The sequence below is a fragment of the Acinonyx jubatus genome, chromosome D1 (genome assembly GCF_027475565.1).
Source record: "Acinonyx jubatus isolate Ajub_Pintada_27869175 chromosome D1, VMU_Ajub_asm_v1.0, whole genome shotgun sequence".
Lineage (NCBI taxonomy): Eukaryota > Metazoa > Chordata > Mammalia > Carnivora > Felidae > Acinonyx > Acinonyx jubatus.
The window spans coordinates 97,331,178-97,346,887 of record NC_069390.1 but is presented as its reverse complement, the minus strand read 5'-3'; the positions used below and the strand labels follow the sequence as shown (position 1 = coordinate 97,346,887).

The 15,710-nt window shown below is 42.0% G+C and overlaps 1 protein-coding gene across 7 annotated transcripts in view; it reads left to right on the top strand.

The window, feature by feature from the left end:
• KMT2A (lysine methyltransferase 2A) overlaps nt 1–15,710 on the top strand; it is an 83,137-nt gene that overhangs the window by 17,955 nt on the left and 49,472 nt on the right. For all 7 annotated transcript variants that reach the window (XM_053204025.1, XM_053204023.1, XM_053204028.1 and 4 more), the window contains 2 exons: nt 9,534–9,603; nt 12,277–14,930. In XM_053204025.1, the coding sequence (XP_053060000.1) occupies nt 9,534–9,603; nt 12,277–14,930 (2,724 nt within the window). The remainder of the gene's footprint in view (nt 1–9,533; nt 9,604–12,276; nt 14,931–15,710) is intronic.

The following is a 15,710-nucleotide window of genomic DNA, read 5'->3' as shown; positions in this document are numbered from 1 at the left end:
TGTGTGTGTGTGTGTGTGTGTGTGTGTGTGTGTGTGTGTGTGCGTGCGCACCTCTTCCAGGGTAAACTTCAAACAGAGCCCTGGCTTTTCGGCATTTGAGAACCGATGGTAGCTCCCTGCTGCTTATTGGACCAGCTTTGACCATACCATCCCAGATTTAACAAGGTTCTGTTCCTTCATTTGTCTTTTATCTTGGCCCTGCTGTGGCTACCCCTTTGCAACCAAATCAGTTTCTACTAATTCCTGCATCTGGTTTTTTTCTCCATTATTCTGCCCTCCCATTTATTCTTAATTAGCCATTGTCCATGATTTATGTGCCTCAGAGCTGTGTTCTTCAAAACTGCTGTAGGTTCTGAGCCTCTTTGAAAGCTGGAGAAATCTGTCGTGTTTCTCATCTGACAGATGCCCATATATACCAATTTTTGCCTGTCGTCTCAGAGAAGTTTCTCTCCTTACTCCTGCCATAAACTTTTTTGCAACTAAATCCTTGCTTAACCCCTTTCCTAGAAGAAGAGAATTTCCATCCCTTGTGCTTTGTATTCGTTCCCTCCCAGTGCTGATGCCTCCTCCCAGTGCCTTTTCCATTTATTACCGCTTTGCTTTTGAGGATTTTCAGCTTCTCTTCTGCTGCTGTGTTCCCCTTTGGCATCTAAACATATTCCACTCAAGAACTAATCCTCCAGGGGCTCCTGGGTGACCCAATGGGTTGAGTGTCCGACTTCGGCTCAGATCATGATCTCACTGTTTGTGGGTTTGAGTCCCGCAATCAGACTCTGTGCTGACAGCGCGGAGCCTGCTTCAGATTCTGTCTTCCTCTCTCTCTCTGCCCCTCACCTGCTCATGCTCTCTTTCTCTCAAAAATAAACATTAAAAAGAAAATTAAAAAAAAAATATCCTCCCAAGCTAGTCTTTCCCTATCTCTCAACTAGTCTGTACTCATTTCCATTTTGTCACTTTTTTTTTTTTTTTAACGTTTTACTTATTTTTGAGAGAGAGACAGAGTGCAAGCTGGGGAGGGCAGAGAGAGAGAGAGGGAGACACAGAGTCTGAAGCAGGCTCCAGGCCCTGAGCTGTCAGCACAGAGCCCGATGTGGGGCTTGAACTCACGAACTGTGAGCCAAGCCATGCCCCCCCCCCCCCCTTTTGTCACTTTCTAATCACACCTCTACCCGTTGCGGTTCGTTTCCTCTAACGCTGCATTCAAGTCAGCTGTGCTAAGGTTAGAGATGCCGTCCCAGTTTTGTTACCCTACTGTACAAGTTTCAGTCCTTCCCCAACTTCCACTTGACCATCCCTTGCTATGTATTTCTTCCCTTGACTGTTGTGTACCTTTCCATGCATGACCTTCCTCTTGGCCCTTCCATCTCCATCTCCTTCCTTGGCTTCCCTTTCACCTTTGTGTTAAGTGTGGGTATTCTGTAGACATCTGCCTTTGCCCCTCCTCTTCTCTTGGGTGTTCTCTCTTTGGGTGATTCCATTTATACATAAAGGTTAGAATTTATAAATACATTCTGTGAAAATAAATATATTCATGGACTCAGTTGTGCTTTCTCCAGATCATTATCCTATCTTACAACTTGGATGGACATTTCAAATTCAAATGTCTGAAGTGATCTCCCTTCCCACCTCTATAAACCTTTCTTCTTCCTTGTATTCCCAATCTTGGTAAATATCGCCACAAACTAATCAACCCAAGCCAAACACTCTCCAGTCTTTACTGATTCTTTCCATTTCCTTAACCCTTCATATCAAAACTTTGTCCATTTTGCCTCCTGTCTGCGGAATCTGTCCATTTCCTTCAACCCCCAATGCTGCTGAGGTCATTTTATAGCTGTTTCTCCTGCCTATGGTTTTAAAGGCAGTCTCTACGTACCCACTGCTGTCGTAGTGATCTTTTGAAAATATCAATCTGATTCATGCTTCTCTGCTGCCTGAAAACATCACTGATCAGTTATAGCCTTCAGGATGAGGTCTGCACTTCCCTGAAGATAAACTTCAAACTCATGAAGTCATTTAACACCTTTTGAGATCTGCCTGTGCCTTTTTCTCCCCTTCGATTTCTGGCACCCCTTTCCCACATCAGCTAGGGCCCCCTCAGCCATTCTAAACTGTAATTTCACTCCATGCCATGGTCTTTTGTACTTCTGTGGCTTTGTATGTACTCTTCTCTCTGCCTGCAATATCTCTCCCTGTGACCCTGACTTCTCATCCTTCAAAAGTTTTCATCCTTTCTGTAATGCCTTTCCTGACTCTTTCTCCTTGATTGGGTTGTCTTTCTGTTGTGTTTCCATATTCTTTCCATTAGCAGGCAACACACTTGTATTCCATTAATTTAATCATCTATTCTTAACAGGCTAGCAGGTCCTGGAAAGCAGAAGCTGTTTTTTATCTTTATGAGCTGTCTTCAGGGTTCCTGAGTGGCTCAGTTAAGTGTCCAACTCTTTCTTGGCTTTGGCTCAGGTCATGATCTCACAGTTTTGTGGGTTCGAGCCCTGCATCCGGCTCTGTGCTGGCAGCACAGAGCCTGCTTGGGATTTTCTGTTTCCCTCTTTCTATCCCTCTGCCACTCACACTGTCTCCGTCTCAAAATAAATAAAATTAAAAAATAAGGGGGGCACCTTGGTGGCTCAGTTGGTTAAGCCTCTGACTTCGGCTCGGGTCATGGTCATAATCTCACGGTTCGTGGGTTCAAGCCCCAAGTCAGGCCCTGCACTGGTGGTGCAGAGCCTTCTTGGGATTCTCTCTCTCTACCTCTCTCTCTCTCTCTGCTCTTTCCTCATTTGCACTCTCTCTCAAAATAAACTTTAAAAAATTCTTAAAAAAAATAAAAGGAAATATATAAGCTGTCTTCATCCCTTAACCCGGAAAGGGGCTCACATATTTAAATGAATGAATGGTTGAATAGATGAATGAATTGCTTTCCTCTGTCCTGCTAGCTTGAGGATATTCTCCCTATGCATTCTTTCTTTGTTTTTCTAATGTTTGTTTATTTTGAGAGAGAAAGCGGGGGAGGGGCAGAGAATCCCAAGGAGGCTCTATAGCTGTCAGTAGAGAGCCTGACGCAGGGCAGAACTCATGAACTGTGAGATCATAACCTGAGCAGAAACCAAGAGTCGGATGCTTAACCAACTGAGCCACCCAGGCATCCCTCCCTATGCATTCTTTTTTAATTTTTTTAAGTTTATTTTTGAAAAGAGAGCAAGCATGAGTGGGGGCGGGGCAGAGAGAGAGAGGGAGGGAGGATCCGGGCTCCACCCTGACAGCAGAGAGCCCACTGTGGAGCTCGAACTCCATGAACCATGAGATCATGGCCTGAGCCAAGGTCAGATGCTTAACCGACTAAGCCACCCTGGTGCCCCTCTCCCTGTGCATTTTTAAAAGGAAGAATCATATTGTTTAATTCTTTGGATTCCACCAGTATGTTCTATTATAGTGCTATTACCACAGTAGCTACTCAGTGTTTTATAAACAATTGTGTTTCTTTTATTTTCATTTTACATTTATGGAGTGCCAAGTTTGTGCCAGATACAGAAAAAATACAAAAATGAATAAGTACACTGTCCTTATCCTCAAAGAGTGAACACGCTAGAAAAGAAAACAAACAGGGAACATTTTTAAAAAATCCCTTATGCTAATTAAATACTAGTGATTATGTATACATGTCTTTGAAATGCCACATCAGGACCTTGGTGTTTTAGAGCTTGTAGCAGGAGACACAGAGGGATATATCCCAGCAGAAGTGACAGCTCACTGGAATAAACTCCTAAAGGAACAGTGTTAAGTGTTACCGTTAAATTTTTTTAATGTTTATTTATTTTGAGAGAGACAGAGTGTGAGCAGGGGTGGGGCAGAGAGAGAGGGAGACACAGAATCTGAAGCAGGCTCCAGGCTCTGAGCCGTCAGCACAGAGCCCAACTTGGGGCTCCAACCCGTGAGCGAGATCATGACCTGAGCCAACCTGAGGTCTGACGCTCAGGTCTGACCTGAGTCGGACGCTCAACCGACTGAGCCACCCAGGTGCCCCGAGTGTTACTCTTTTTTAACTAGAACTGAAATACACCGTATGCTTCTTGTATGTGTCTTCACCTTCTTGAGTTGTTCTTCTTAATTGTCTTAGTCCTCCTGTGGCCTCCTCATATGGTGAAGCCAATATATGATGATACCAACAGTCAGAAGCTTCACATTTCAAAGAATTTGGAACGGTTATGGTATTGGGGTGATTTTTGATGCTGTCTGTGGTTATTGATGTTAATCTTCAGTTGATTCATTGATGAACCTTTGTAGTTGAAGAAGTTTGATTATTCAGACTCTTGAGACTAAAATTTTGAAGGCCCAATGAGAAGATACTATTGCCAAGGGGCATGTCTGAGAAACCTACCACTTAATTCAAATTGTGATCTGAAGGGAGGAGGAGTCTCTTGCTAGAAAAGAAGGGTGTGAGCAGACTCATCCTAGACCTTAGTCATCTGAGGCTAGAAGAGGTTGAGCTCGTTTATTTAATGGAGAAGTTTTCAAAGTAGCTTTGGAACCTCCACCTTAGCCTGGGGAGGTGAACTCCAGGTGAGTATTTTGCCCTGTAAATTGGGAAGAATTTAAGGGAGGAACCAAAAATCTACGTATTTTATTTAGTTGAGGGTGGGGAGGAAAGGCGTTGAGGTCGACCAGTTGAAAGTTTATCAGATCTCTGGTGTTACTGGGAACCGTGTCACATCTAATCACTGCAGATGGTTTAGGTCGATTACCTAAACTCTGATCACTAATGCTGGAGTGGTGCCTGGTTACAGTACTGAGGGATGGAGATATATATTGCTGTCTTTTGGAAGGATTTTGAAATCTGTTGACTATTTCTCTATGAACCAAATACTAATATATAAGAGGAAGAATGAACTATTCCAAGATGTCAGCCAACTTTTATTCCAGAATATGATTTTCATGGTATTTTATCCTTCCCTGGCATTGGTTTTTGAAAGCAAGAGTGACATTGTGAACCTGCCTGTCTGCCTTTAGATACTTCATGGGATCAGGAATCGTGTCTTAATTATCTTTGCATCTAGAGCAGATAGCATATAAAATGGCAGGCGTATAGATGGTTTTTGAATGAATGAACAGGTAAAAGAAATAATACTTTGTTTGAGAAGTTGGCTTGGTAGTACACAATTCCTTGAGACACAGAATTTCATGTATTTTTCTCAAATGTCTTCATTACATTTTATATATAAACATTGTTATCTGAATACTTACTTTGGGTTCACTTAGGTTCTCGTATGGAGAAAAAATATTCTTACTGCTCTAGCGCTTACAAATAAAACCAGACACAAAAGTTTTAAAATTCTTTCATTAAAATAAAAGCCGTCAGGGGCGCCTGGGTGGCTCAGTTGGTTGAGCGTCCGACTTCGGCTCAGGTCATGATCTCACGGTTCGTGGGTTCGAGCCCCGGGTCAGGCTCTGTGCGGACAGCTCAGAGCCTGGAGCCTGCTTCGGATTCTGTGTCTGCCTCTCTCTCTCTGCCCCTCCCTGGCTCACACTCTGTCTCTCTCTCAAAAATAAACAAACATTAAAAAAAATGTTTTAAATAATAAAAAATAAATAAAAACCGTCAAATGTCAAAACATTTATGAGTTAAGTGGAATTTAGTAAAGCTATACCTGGTAATGGTATGCTGGAAGTTCTCAAATAACTGGTTACCTTCGAGTTAGGGGTATGGGTAATACAGACATTCTACACCGTTAACTATTTTTGCCATTAGGTTTCATTTAGGAAGTGACATTAGACAGCTCCATTGCATTCTTAATCACTGGAAGCTAAATATGATATCACAGTATTTTACGGTGCTCTACTTGGCAGGTGTGTTTCTTTGTTTGGAGAAAAGAAAGTGTTAAAATCTTGGCAGTCTGGTCTCCAAGGACATCACTGTTCAGAAGGCATCGGTTTGATGACTCTTGCCTGGACTCTGTCTTGGAAGGCTGTGCTCATCAGGGAAAGCCATATTGAAAGGAAAAGTATGTGTGATGAATGGCCATTTGGGCCCCGTTCCCAGGAATACTTGACCATGTGTAGCATGGTGTCTCCTGTCGCCCGTCTCAGGACTGTCCGGGCTTATGATGCCACAGTGCCAAACGTGGAGTTAATTGCAGCTCCTTTTGTTGTCTTTTGTGTGTGTGTGTGTAGTCATTTTGCCTTAGCCTTTTGGTTTTGTAGACAAGTCTGAATCCTTGGGAAGCCAGCACTGTTACCTTGCTGGCTACATCTTCCAGGAACCCCACGTGTTAAAGGGTGTGATGGGAGCAAGATGAGAGGGAGACAGGAAGGGCTTGCGTTGAGCACCCTCCTGTAGTAATTCTTTCCCAGCGCTTTCTCGGCTTGGCGTCTCTCCTTTTTTTTTTTTTAGAGCTCTTGGAATTGGAAGTTCAGAGTCAGAAGGCTAGGGCTCTTTAACATAACAATGATGGCTTTTGTTTTTGGCTTAACTGTTGGGATTATTTAAACAATGGGTAGTTATTTTTTTTAAGCAGGTTTGCAGAAGTCAACCTATATTTCAAGTGAAAAGAAAGTTCTTGGGTAGAAGTGTAGCCTTTTTTCGACTACTCATTCTTTTCTCATTCCAACTACAAGATCACAAGGAAAGAGTTAACGCTTTCTGTCACGCTGGAAAGTACTTGCGAAATGTAGACATTGGCAGTTCGTTCAGTTACCACTCGCTAGCTCAGTAGTACTCTGTTTTGGAGCCCACTGTGATTAGGAGTTTGTAGTTACATTTTGTGAAAAGTTTGAAATAGAGAAAAGTGACCCACTAAGATTGCTGATGGTGAACAGAGCAGTGGGGAGCTCTTCTAATTTTAAAGATTCATAATCTTTCATTACCTCACCTGTTGAATACTTCACCCCATAGTTTATTATGTGCACAGTTGCTAGAACTCTCTCACGGCCACACTGGGAGCATAAAATTCAGGCATTTAGCATCGTTGTCCCCTGGTGAAGTGTTCGGAAATCTCCAGGTGTCTGACGTGTCTAGATTCACGTGTTTGTTCCATGAGGATGATGCAGGAAAAGAATGAGTAAAATCAAACTTTAAAGATCTGAAAAGAGTTAACTTTCATAGTAGTTGAAAGAATAGCTGGAGATGATTTACTTGGTTCCTTGAAATATTTATCATTTTAAATTGTAACTATTTTGGTAGGAAGTCTTTGTAACTACATGTATGATCTTGGGCAAGTCATTTGGCCCCTCAGAGCTTCAGTTTCTGAAACCACATCAAGAAGTATGGTATGGATGTTGCCTTATAGTTTTCTGAGTGCTTTTACATAAATTACATAATTGACATAAATTATTTCGTTTACTCCTTACAACACTTCAGTAAAATTAAATCGAAATACAAAAGTAGTAAGAGACTTGTCTAATATATAGCCTGCAAGTGCGAGAACCAAGTCCTCGGTCAAGTCCTTCGTGCTCCTCAGTCGTGTCATGTGCTCACATGAGAGATTGGGCTGGCCCCCTTCTAAAATTCTAAGGTACTGTCGTTTATTTATTTTTTTATTTTTTATTTTAAAAAAATTTTTACAGCATTGGAGGCCACTTACCCTGGGCTGTTTTATTTGTCTGCTTTTTTTTTTTTTTTTTTTCTCAAAGTACATTTTAGGATTAACTATTTTAAATGTCCTTTTTCTAGCCAAAAGTACACTTAAAAAATTAACAGGGGGCACTTGGGTGGCTCAGTCGGTTGAGCGTCTGACTCTTAATTTTTAATTTTCTTAGTTTTGGCTCAGGTCATGCTCTCACAGTTTTGTAGGTTCAGGTCTCCTTGGAATTCTCCCTCTCTTTGCCCCTCCCTAGCTCGCTCTGTCTCTGTCTCTCTCAAAATAAATAAATAAACTTAAAAAAAAAAATTAACAGTATGGGGGCCCCTGGCTGGTGTAGTCGGTAGAGGTGGAGCGTGAGACTCTTGATTTCCGGGTCGTGAGTTTGAGCCCCACGTTGGGTGGCGAGATGACTTAAAAATAAAATCTTAAAAAGAGATGAGGAGGTAGATTTATTCTCACTCACAAATGATATTCACGATGAAAACTTTAATTTAGTGATGAGAGAAGATACTGTAAAAAGCAGGCCTACTTCGTACTTTTTAAATTTGGGTTTTACACGTTCTAGGAGTTACAGTGCCTTTCAGACAAATCTCTTTGAAGAGGACAATTTCAGGTTTTTCTTAAATAGTTAAATGCTTTAATAATGTTAACAACATCAGAACAAGCAACTTAGATTCTAAGAACCGTTTCTCAGTTATGTCGTGTGCAAAGCCTCGGACCCAAACATTGGGCTACTCAAAGCATTCAGATTTAAGAGCTGAACCTGCTAATTTGTCTAAAAGGTTGTATGTATCTTTTCATAGCTTCCTGGTGAATAAGTGGTTAAACAGATTAGCACCTGACTGTAGCCTTAAACTAACTGGGGAAGCAACTTTGCAGAAAATCCAGATGTTGTCCATATGCATGTGGTCTTTGCTCTTGAGAGGAAAATCTGGGGGCTTTAATTGTTGGAACATAGCTTGGGGCTTGGCTTATCAGTATAAATTGGAGGTTCAAGAAAATCTGTCTTTCGATCTTTATTTTATTCTTGTTTTTTGTGGATTTTGTTTCTGGAATCTGAAGTTCTCTCTCTCGTCTCTCCTCTGGAAATAACTCAGTTTCTGAGTCAGTGAATTTCTGTTCATCAGTTTGTTTAAATAGACCACCTTTCTTGAGAACTTGTCCGAAATAAGTTAAATCCTTAAGGATTTTTTTGAAAGGGCAGGTTGAAAATTAGAGGTAAGGGAAATTTTTGCCTTTTGCCTTTCCCAGGAGTAACTGAGAATAAGATGCTTCCCTAAGTTATTCTTGAATGCATTTCATCCTGTATGCGGTCAATTCATGATCCCTTTCACAAATGCTGCTGCCCACCATTAAGTCTCTTATCACAGGGCATTTTCAAACGATGCCATAAAATGCATGTTGAGAATCTTTGGATCTCAAATGTATAGAAATCACATCTAAATGTCAATTCCTGAGTTAAGGAACTGACAATTATGGCAATTTCAGTCTCTTCTATTAATATTTAGTAGACAAGAGATTATGGTATTGTTTATGTTATTCTTTATGTGTGTGTAGACTTAACTACTTGTTGAAAAGATTTGTTTGTTTTATTGGGGCTGTATATTTCTGCCATTGAACTGATTTGCTTACTTGAATTAAAGTCGTTCTTTAATTGTTTTGGGCTGTATCTACAGTTTGAAATTTAGGACCATCCCCTGTGTACTATGCACCAAAGATGACGTTTCAATGCATTGTTCAAATACTACACAGCTCCTATTTGTCTGTAATGAAGCTGTATGACTGGGTCCATTTATTTCAATATCAGTTATTTTATATTATCCATATAAATGATAATGATTAATATATAGAGTCTGATTTTCCAAATTCATTTGTGTCTCCTCTGGGCATTTCTTTGGGATATGTTCACACTCATGTTTTTGTTTCTGATTTTAAAATAATTTTCCTTTGTTGTAGGATGAGCAGTTCTTAGGTTTTGGCTCAGATGAAGAAGTCCGAGTACGAAGTCCCACAAGGTCTCCTTCAGGTATGGCCAGTTAAGTGCTCGGTGCCTTTTGTTTATGAAAAAGACCGTGGCTTCCCCTTGCCTTCTTTGCATTTAAAGGATGATCTTAAATACCGGGGTTTTCTTTGTGCATCCTTGCCTTTCCCTCACACTGAGTAGGAGATGGCTTATGAACTAGACCTCTTTACGGGGCTCTTTGTCAGGCCGCTTCTGCCTTATTCTTTATTATGCTTCCCTGTGGGAACCACTTGAGGCATGGGAGGCTGGGAGGGTTGATTTCCATGGAATGACTGAAAAACCTGGGAGTTGAATTGAGGGTAACCCTGAATGAGCATCCTCAGATTCTTGTGTTTTGAATGATAATTTGGCTATTTTTTACAGATGAAATTTGGTCTACTGTTGTCAAAGAAATAAAAACAAAATATTAGCACTGTATGAAACTATTTTATGTGATCCTTCAAAGGCTGTATTAAAATAAAATAGAAATGATATGGGGGTATCATTTTTATTTTTCCATAAATAAGTTTCCATTTATAAGCAATATTTGTCATTGTTCTCGCCAAGAAAATATCTAGAATGTCTTGAAATTCTAGACTTATGGCAGTTTCCTGAGAGACAATCCTCGGTGGAAATAACATGTAATGGCTTGCAGAATTCCATTCTGTATAGGAGAAGGCTATGAGTCTTTTGATGAAAAAAACATTCCCCATCTGTGCTGCCATTCTGACTTCTCGTTTGGTTTTCTTTGCTCTGATTTGGGTAGACAGTCTAGTTAAATGTGATGTTCTTAGGTGGTTTTGCTTTTTGACACTGACTTAGTTTGTCATGTGTGTTAGTTAGCATTTGAGTTTCATCTAAGACTCACCGTATGTGTGTCGTAATTTGTTTCAAACGCGTAAGTTGACAGTTTCTTTTTTCCCAAATGGTGGTAGTATGGCCATCCCAGCTGGGAGGAGTTACCCAGCAGTATCACGAGATCTGTGCTACTTACACCATAGCCATGTTCTCCTTAAGTTGCGATGAAATCTTAAAACTTCCTATAGGAACATGATTTTAGAGACCATCTGGTCGAACCCTTGCTCTATAGATGACAAAATGAGGTCCAGAAAATACACGACGCAGTTGCTCATAACCGACTTAGGACTCCTTCGTGTGTGTTGAGTTTTGTGGAAATCAGCAACAGGGCTGAGCTTCTCTCTGTTCTGGTTTTTCACTTGTTCATTTAAAAAAATTCTTTTTAAAAGTGGTTAGAAGAGGTTTTCAGAATCAATAAAGCTCTATGAGTGGCCAGGTTTAAGTCTACCATGATGATAAGGAATCTTGTGATAAACTTCTGGGTAGAAGTTTATTTTGTGAATTCACAACCATTTCTTAATGGCTCCCCCCCCCCCCCCCAACTTGGCTATCAGTCTACCCTGAATATTGTCATGTTTTTGTTTTTGTTTTAAACCATCTGAATATACTTCATTATTTAAGAAATGAAAACGTCTTTTTGTTGTTGTCCCCTAGTCCATTACTTTTGTTGTAATTAGTATATATGGAGAATGGATTTGTGAATTCTTAATGTATTAAAAAAGGAAGTTGCAAGTTAATTGGTGAGAAAAAGCATTTATATTTAGAAAGCCCAGCAGTGAGACCTTTGTTGATTTCTGTTCTGTTAGAAAGTTGGTCCTGTAGTCTCAAATGCTCATCATACTGGCCTGAATCTCTTTTGCTGCCTATTAGGGGAGATTTTCGTTTCAGAAGAATGTTGTCATATAAAACATTGGAAAGTCACGAGGGAGGAGAAGATGTGATAGACCAGGAAACTCTTAATACATTTAGAAAATATAGGTATAAACAAAGAATTTTCGAAAACAGCCTTGTTTTCTCACGTCTCTTGATAAGTGGCAAATTGAGCTGATTTATAAATTGGCAAATTCCTTTTAGTTAGAATAGAAGAAGTCTGATTTAGGAAATTGTTGATTTATTTTTGACATCAACTAGAGTTAAATCTTTTTTGTCACTTGGGACGAACTACTTCAAGAACCTGTAAGTAGGGGAATAGATTAATGGACACATCATCATCTTCCTTCACTCATTAGTTCACATGCCGCTGAGTTCAGTGATCTTATTCTGATGTCTCCAGAATGAATATTTTTCTATCTAGTGAAGCTTTCTTAGTTTACTTTGACAAAACAGATTGCAAATGTAGGAAGCTGAGCTGCCCAGGTGTTTTCCCTACGGAAGTTATGCTATTGATTGAAGAGCTCCTTGTTCAAATTTATTAAAGCAAAAATTTCACTGAGAAGATGGGATGACTTTCTACAAACATGTTCTCAAATATTAATCTTAGAGGCTAGGACACGGAAAAGGTGGCAGATTTTTTTTTTAAACCCTTTTTTTTTTTTAATTAAAAAAAACCTCCTTGCTCACCTGAAGTTGTAGGAAAATTCGTTTCACATATTAATGAAAATCTCCTATCATTATCTTAGTTTTTCTGTCAAATGTTCTAGGTGGAATGTTATTTACTTGGTTTCTTTGAGGCAAGTTTTTGTTGGAAGGAAACTAAACCCAATTAAGGTGTTTTATTGACTCACCAGACCCAGCTAGAGGTCCGTACAAAATGACTTGTGCTAAAGTGTATTCAGCTTAGTAGCGACCTGAACCACAAAGCTAAATATATGCTCTCCATTGTTTAATTTTTATACACAGTTAAAACTAGCCCTCGAAAGCCTCGCGGGAGACCCAGAAGTGGCTCTGACCGGAATTCGGCTCTCCTCTCAGATCCGTCTGTGTTTTCCCCTCTAAATAAATCGGAGACCAAATCTGGAGATAAGATCAAGAAGAAAGATTCTAAAAGCATAGAAAAGAAGAGAGGAAGACCCCCCACCTTCCCTGGAGTAAAAATCAAAATAACACACGGAAAGGACATTTCAGAGCTACCAAAGGGAAGCAAAGAAGATAGCTTGAAAAAGATTAAACGGACACCTTCTGCTACATTTCAGCAAGCCACAAAGATTAAAAAATTAAGAGCAGGTAAACTCTCTCCTCTCAAGTCTAAGTTTAAGACAGGGAAGCTTCAAATAGGAAGGAAGGGGGTACAGATTGTCCGACGGCGAGGAAGGCCTCCATCCACCGAAAGGATAAAGACCCCTTCCGGCCTCCTCATTAACTCTGAACTGGAAAAGCCCCAGAAGGTCCGGAAGGACAAGGAAGGAACACCTCCACTCACAAAAGAAGATAAGACAGTAGTCAGACAAAGCCCTCGAAGGATTAAGCCAGTTAGGATTATTCCTTCTTCTAAAAGGACAGATGCGACAATTGCTAAGCAGCTCTTGCAGAGGGCGAAAAAGGGGGCTCAGAAGAAAATCGAGAAAGAAGCGGCCCAGCTGCAAGGCAGAAAGGTGAAGACACAGGTCAAGAACATTCGGCAGTTCATTATGCCTGTCGTCAGTGCCATCTCCTCGCGCATCATTAAAACCCCTCGGCGGTTCATAGAGGATGAGGATTATGACCCTCCAATTAAAATTGCCCGACTCGAGTCTACCCCGAACAGCAGATTCAGTGCCACGTCCTGTGGGTCTTCTGAAAAATCAAGCGCGGCTTCTCAGCACTCCTCTCAAATGTCTTCGGACTCCTCCCGATCCAGTAGCCCCAGCGTCGATACCTCCACAGATTCTCAGGCCTCGGAGGAGATCCAGGTACTTCCTGAAGAGCGGAGCGATACCCCCGAAGTTCACACCCCACTGCCTATTTCCCAGTCCCCAGAAAACGACGGCAACGACAGGAGGAGCAGAAGGTATTCCGTGTCCGAGAGGAGTTTCGGGTCGAGAGCAACGAAAAAACTGTCCACCCTGCAAAGTGCCCCCCAGCAGCAGCCCTCCTCCTCTCCGCCTCCGCCCCTGCTCACCCCACCCCCGCCGCTGCAGCCGGCCTCCAGCATCTCTGACCACACACCTTGGCTCATGCCTCCCACCATCCCCTTAGCATCACCATTTTTGCCTGCTTCTGCCGCTCCCATGCAAGGGAAGCGAAAGTCGATCTTGCGAGAACCGACGTTTAGGTGGACCTCTTTAAAGCATTCTAGGTCAGAGCCACAGTACTTTTCCTCAGCAAAGTATGCCAAAGAAGGTCTTATTCGCAAACCCATATTTGATAATTTCCGACCCCCTCCGCTGACTCCTGAGGACGTTGGCTTCGCGTCGGGTTTCTCTCCATCTGGTACTGCTGCTTCAGCCCGATTGTTTTCACCGCTCCACTCCGGAACAAGGTTCGATATGCACAAAAGGAGCCCTCTTCTGAGAGCTCCCAGATTTACTCCAAGCGAGGCTCACTCTAGAATATTTGAGTCTGTAACCTTGCCTAGTAATCGGACTTCTGCTGGAACGTCTTCTTCAGGAGTGTCCAACAGAAAAAGGAAAAGGAAAGTCTTTAGTCCCATTCGATCTGAACCAAGATCTCCTTCTCACTCCATGAGGACAAGAAGCGGAAGGCTTAGCACTGCTGAGCTGTCACCTCTCACCCCGCCGTCTTCTGTCTCTTCCTCGTTAAGCATATCTGTTAGTCCTCTTGCCACTAGTGCCTTAAACCCAACTTTTACTTTTCCTTCTCATTCCCTGACTCAGTCTGGGGAGTCTGCGGAGAAAAGCCAGAGACCAAGGAAGCAGGCTAGTGCTCCGGCAGAGCCGTTTTCATCCAGCAGCCCCTCTCCTCTCTTCCCTTGGTTTACCCCAGGCTCTCAGACTGAGAGAGGGAGAAATAAAGACAAGACCCCTGAGGAGCTGTCCAAAGATCGAGATGCTGACAAGAGCGTGGAGAAGGACAAGAGTAGAGAGCGAGACCGGGAGAGAGAAAAAGAGAATAAGCGGGAGTCAAGGAAAGAGAAAAGGAAAAAGGGATCAGAGATTCAGAGTAGTTCTGCATTGTATCCTGTGAGTAGGGTTTCCAAAGAGAAGGCCGTTGGTGAAGATGTTGCCACTTCGTCTTCCGCCAAAAAAGCAACAGGGCGGAAGAAGTCTTCGTCGCTTGATTCTGGGACTGATATGGCCTCCGTGACTCTTGGGGACACAACAGCTGTCAAAACCAAAATACTTCTAAAGAAGGGGAGAGGAAATCTGGAAAAAAACAACTTGGACCTCGGCCCAACTGCCCCATCCCTGGAGAAGGAGAAAACCCTCTGCCTTTCCACTCCTTCATCTAGCACTGTTAAACATTCCACTTCCTCCATAGGCTCCATGTTGGCTCAGGCAGACAAGCTTCCAATGACGGACAAGAGGGTTGCCAGCCTCCTAAAAAAGGCCAAAGCCCAGCTCTGCAAGATTGAGAAGAGTAAGAGTCTTAAACAAACTGACCAGCCCAAAGCACAGGTACTCTTTTCCATCTTGCCTGTTAAAAGTCAACAGCTCCTTCTATGAGCAAGTTTTAGGCGAAGGCTTTCCGTGACCTCTAGTTACGGAAATCAGGAGAAGGGCAGAGGAGGTGGGGGCATTCGCACTGGTCCTTCAAGGACTGGTAGGATTTTGATAGGTAGGAGATGAGAGGGGAGAACATTCTAAACAGAGGGCACTGTGTGGGTAGAGAGGCAGAAGTACGAGGAGGAACAGCGGCGGATCGCTGGACTGGTACACACGGGAAGGTGGTGAATTAAGACTGAAAGGCAATTTGGGGCCACTTGACAGAATGCTGAGTTGTTTGTGCTTAATGGGTTTGGTGTAATGGAATCTGTGACTTAATTTTGAAGGTGCGTTTTTGTACTCAAATTGTTTTACTATTGTTTACTACAGAAAACGGGGGTGGGGGGATTCTCTTCCTCTGAGTACTGAGTGATTAGCGCAACAGATAATAGGGCGTTTGTGGAATACAAATGAGAAGCGCGTAGCCTTAGAGCTGTAGGATTCAGTTAGTTAAGATGATGACAGACAAATTTTACAGAGAACAGCATTATTAATTTTTTATGTTTTACTATTTTTTTCACAAAGTGAGCTTAGGCACCAGCCTTTTCAGAGAAAACCCACCGATCTTCAGGTTCTTTTTTAAAATTGCCATGTAGTAGGTACATATTTATGCCAACCCACCAAGTTAGATTTAGACGGCCACACACTTAGGTTTTTCATGTTATTCAGCCAAGGGCCATATTGACATTTAGC